The sequence below is a fragment of the Solanum verrucosum genome, unplaced genomic scaffold, assembly GCF_900185275.1.
Source record: "Solanum verrucosum unplaced genomic scaffold, falcon-dt-bn FXZP01000154.1, whole genome shotgun sequence".
Lineage (NCBI taxonomy): Eukaryota > Viridiplantae > Streptophyta > Magnoliopsida > Solanales > Solanaceae > Solanum > Solanum verrucosum.
Window position 1 is genome coordinate 866,414 of NW_026020217.1, and position 4,662 is coordinate 871,075.

The window sequence follows — 4,662 nt, forward strand, 5'->3', positions numbered from 1 at the left end:
AGCTTATACCATTAAAGAGTACACTTTTTAAATGTTGTCAATATAAAGTGTAGCTAAAAGTTAAAAACTTAGGCTACACTTTGAAAGCGTCCCCAAAAATATTTTAGGCAACACTTTACAAGCGTTGTCCAGAATTAGTGAGGCCGTAGGCCTAAAATGGTGTAGTGCCCCTTGTATTTAAAACATGCATTGGAGCTCCAACTAAATTTAAATTGCACACTGCAGACCAGTTACAAAATTACTTCCAATTAACAAATTACATATTCTCCTTGTAATTCTGTTTGACATCTGGCAAACTTTTTCTTTATTTTGGCTTCCCACCTAGTATTCAAAACCTGCATTGGAACTCCGACTAAATTTGAATTGCGCACTGCAGACCCATTCGGGAGTGGACATCTTGCAAACTTTTGTGTATTTGTCAAACCTCAAAGTTGCTCTGACTACATGTATTTTACTTGCATTTATTGATCAAATCAAATATACTTTTTATGGAAAAGACATGAACACAAAAAACAGATAGACATTTTCTTATTCAAATATAAATGTAACAAAAAATAGTGCTTTAGTCAGCCTCTTCGAAATTTCACAATCCGAACTGAACAAGAACTTGAGATGAATACACAGCTAGTTGTATCAGTTAAAAAATCATAACTGAGACCACTCGATCAATATCATCCAATTGAAAATTCGCGCAAAGACATGTATTTTATTCAACACAGGAAGTGTCATTCCTTTGTATTTCCCTTTGGTTTGCTTAGTATAAGCTAGCTTTGTGTTTCTCAATTTTCATCTTTAGTCCATCTTTATCTGCTCCCACAATCTTGTCAACAACCTTCCCTCTCTTCATCAACGCGAACGTTGGCATAGCTTGAACCTCGTATTCCAGAGCTACATCCTGTTTCCAATCGTCCAAGATTCGAGCAATTAGTATCATTGAAAATGATTTAAGATATATGCACTGACGTTATAAATTATTATTTTTTACAACATTGTGACATTTATTATAGAGGTTTGCTTGTAATTATCTTATAAGTGGACCTGATTGTGTAAATACGTCAATTTATAGAAATTAAACTCGAAAAAAAGAAAAGGATTGTGAAGTTAAAGAAGTCGTACAACTAATTCATCAACATCAATCTTGACAAACTCAACATCTGTATATTTGGAAGCAAAGTCATTGATAATTGGATCCATGTTTTTGCAAGGACCACACCATGTAGCTGTGAAGTCAATAACAACCTAGTAGATCAAACAGGGCAAATGATTAGTACCATATAATAATTTACAATTTGTTTGTATCTTTCAAAGAACCAAAGTGGTTATCGGTTTCTGCACTTTTATCTAAATACGTAACTATTTATTTATAAGATCAGTTTCAACATTTAAAAATGATTGTCAAGCGTCAGCACTTTAAGCTTATCAGCTATTTACCATTAGCTAATGAAAACAGGCCCTACAATAGGTTAAAATATAGTGATAGTGTAAAAATGATTACCAATTTGTTTGTATCTTTCAAATAATCAAAACAGATACTAGTTTGAGCACTTCTATCCAAATACTTAATTGTTAATTTATAAAATCAATTTCAAACACTTAAAATGATTTTTAGCACTTAAAGCTTATTAGCTATTTACTATCAGCTAATCAAAACAGGCTCTACAATTTGTTAAAATAGAGTGATAGTGTGAAAATGATTACGAATTTGCTTATATCTTTCAAAGAATCAAAATAGTTACCAGTTTCAACACTTCTATCTAAATACTTAACTATTTATTTATAAAATCAGTTTCAAACACTTTCAAATGATTTTCAACCCTTAAAAAGCTTATCAACTATTTACCATCAGGTAATCGAAACGGGCTCTACAACATGTTACAATAGAGTGATATATAGTGTAAAATGATCATTACCAATTTGTTTGTATCTTTCAAAGAATCAAAATGGAGCTTCCATTTTGTTGAAGAGTGGAAAGCAATGACTTGAGACCCCTTGATTTGTGGTGTGATTGGCTTCTTGTTAAATTCAGGCCATGTTGGGTAGTAATAACCACCCATTTTTCTTCAAGTTATTTAAAAAAAAAAAATTTCCCTCTTTTTTAACTTCTAGTTTTTAAGAGGTTATTTTTTATATTTGATAAGTTGGAGCTTAGAGTTTTGCAAAGACCCTATTTATAGAGGTTGCTGATGTACAAATTTTTCTTTCTTTAAATGTAAAAATAACTTATAAATGAGTATAGAATATGTTCATTAGGTCGACCATTACATTTTTTTTTATTCATATAAAAAAATTAAAGATTTTGATGCTAAATTGCTTTTTTGTTTAATTGGTAAAGGTCCTTTGGTCCAATATTTCCAATTTAGTGTCATTATCACTTTATTCTAATGTGTTTTAAATGTTATACGCTGACAATATAACATAATATTACGCTATTGAGGTCACCAAGAAGATAACGGCGGGAAGATGTCGAAATTATTTAATTTATTTGGCTGATTTTAACTTGGTACGGAGTATAAAAAAGCTAAGTAGACTTTTGAATTTGTTGTCTTAAACTAAAGATATGTAGACAAACAAATTAAAATAGGAGTATAACTTACTATGATTAAATGATTAATTAATAATTGATAAAGTAAAAATAGTATATTATTCAAGCAGGGGCGAAGCTAGTAAGGACTTAAGGGGTTTATCTGAACCCTATTTCGTAGAAAATATTGTTGATACATAGTTACAATTATCTTTTATGTAGACATAGTAGATGTTATCTTGTTCAACTTTTTCGTATATTTACTTTTTAATATTTTAAATCTTGTTTCCTTGATAAAAATCATCGTTGCATCACTGTAATTCAAGCACATGACATGACAGGCATGTATTGACTTTGGGTGAACAGGTAAGTTTTTTCTTTTTACCATAATGTCAACCTGGGAAAAAGTTGTTTATTAGTATATACAGCTACTTTATTAGTTATATTCTTCATCTAGTAATTTTATATCTGAAAATAATAGGAACCAATACTTGAAAAAGAACATTATATCTATTAACAATTGTAGTATTATTTTAGAATATTATTATTGGTGACAGAAACAATGTTCTCTAAAGTATTGATTCATATTATTTTGAAAATAGGAATATGATTACAGGATGAAAAACAGCATAAAGCTTCAATTTTAGTTAAGGGAAAAGCTGGATAGCATTGCATACAAGAAAATGATAGATTCTATTCTTATATATATCATGCAAAATTATGGCCCTAAAAAAGTAAATTCATTGAGTCTGAAACTAAAATCACCAATTAAAATAGCTAAAAAAATGGAAATTGAGATTTTTATAACTTTCGTTGCGGATCTAGGATTAAAACTCAAACGGGTCTAACCTTCTATGGATTGGTCGTATAAAAATACTGAGTTCAATTACACTTGGTAACTTTAAAGTAAATCTGTCCTTTGTGCCCTTTTGATGCACCAAAACACAAAAAAGAGGTGGATTTACGTCATGTCTTACTAATTCAATATAATTTAATAACTTTTGTTTAAAATATGTAATTGTTTTTTAAAAGTTCATTTAATAGGTAGAAATAATCTATTATGAACCGAGTAAGTAGTCATGTATGTCCTAAAATTTGAAACCCATCAATTTAAAACCATGAATCCGTCTCTTAACACAAATTAGGATTAGGAATTATTGAGGATCTAAATAAAAAAAGAATATATCTTTAACGGTTTAACTTTTAGATAAAACGATCTTTATATATATATATATATATAATTGTTTAAAGTTGTCTTGTTAGAATATGTAATTGTACTTGTGCACAAACACAAAAGCATCTAGAAGACATTTTCACTAGAGAATTTTGCAATGAAAATAGTGTGCAATTCAATTACAACTTCATATATATAGTGTGCAATTCAATTACAACTTCATATATATATATATATATTGCTCATAATTGTGAAGGAACAAATTTTGGTGAAGAGAATATTTCCAATTGAATTATAAAGTGAAGTCTGCCACTTTCTTAACATCTGTTCCATTGTGGTCCTTTAGGTACAACAAAAATATTTAAATATCATGTAAATCATTTATTAAATTGAACCAAAGTTGATGGAATGTGGTTCCTCTTTTTCTTATATTTGAGTTGTGGGTGCTAAGAATAACCCTTCCATCTATGTCGTTTCAAGTTCATCCAAATTAAAGGTTCATGTTGTAAGTACTGAAATAATTTTGGTATCATGTGAAAGCTACTATATTAATAAATTAAATAACAAAAAAGAAATATACCAAAAGAAATATAATACTATCTTAACATAGTTCGATCAATCAATCTATATATCTAACAGAGAAAAAAAATAATTTACTATATATAAAAGAGAGTTTAAAAGAATCAAAAAAAATAACCCCATAAAATTTACTCAAAATATTCAAATATGTTTTTATAGGTGGTGATGGAAGAAATACCGAGAGCTTTTACCGCTCTTTTAGAATAATCATAATTATATGTCAAAATTGTATAATTATATCCATATATCTAAATCTAATTATATGTGAGTTTTCAAATATGTTTTTATAGATGGTGATGAAGGAATCTAGTGAAAAGTTTTACTCATCTCTTATGTAACAATGTTCCTAATTATTTCTTAAATCACTCTATTATAGTTGTTTTTTATA

At 28.7% G+C, this 4,662-nt stretch overlaps 1 protein-coding gene across 1 annotated transcript; it reads right to left on the reverse strand.

Moving 5' to 3' along the window:
* Positions 1 to 738: 738 nt before the first annotated feature.
* LOC125830804 (thioredoxin H2-like) lies at positions 739 to 2,118 on the reverse strand. Its single transcript, XM_049509977.1, has 3 exons — positions 1,911 to 2,118; positions 1,117 to 1,239; positions 739 to 895 (listed from the first exon to the last, which is right to left on the reverse strand). The coding sequence occupies exons 1-3, from the start codon at positions 2,052 to 2,054 to the stop codon at positions 755 to 757; spliced, it is 408 nt and encodes a 135-aa protein (XP_049365934.1). The 5' UTR covers positions 2,055 to 2,118; the 3' UTR covers positions 739 to 754.
* Between the last annotated feature and the right edge of the window lie 2,544 nt (positions 2,119 to 4,662).

Excerpts from the sequence above, each read along its gene's own strand:
- LOC125830804 (XM_049509977.1), bottom strand. The coding sequence starts at position 2,054 with ATGGGTGGTTATTACTACCCAACATGGCCTGAATTTAACAAGAAGCCA. Across the intron at positions 1,240-1,910 it reads TGAAAGATACAAACAAATTG|GTTGTTATTGACTTCACAGC; the intron begins GTAATGATCATT and ends TTGATCTACTAG. Across the intron at positions 896-1,116 it reads TTGATGTTGATGAATTAGTT|GATGTAGCTCTGGAATACGA; the intron begins GTACGACTTCTT and ends GATTGGAAACAG.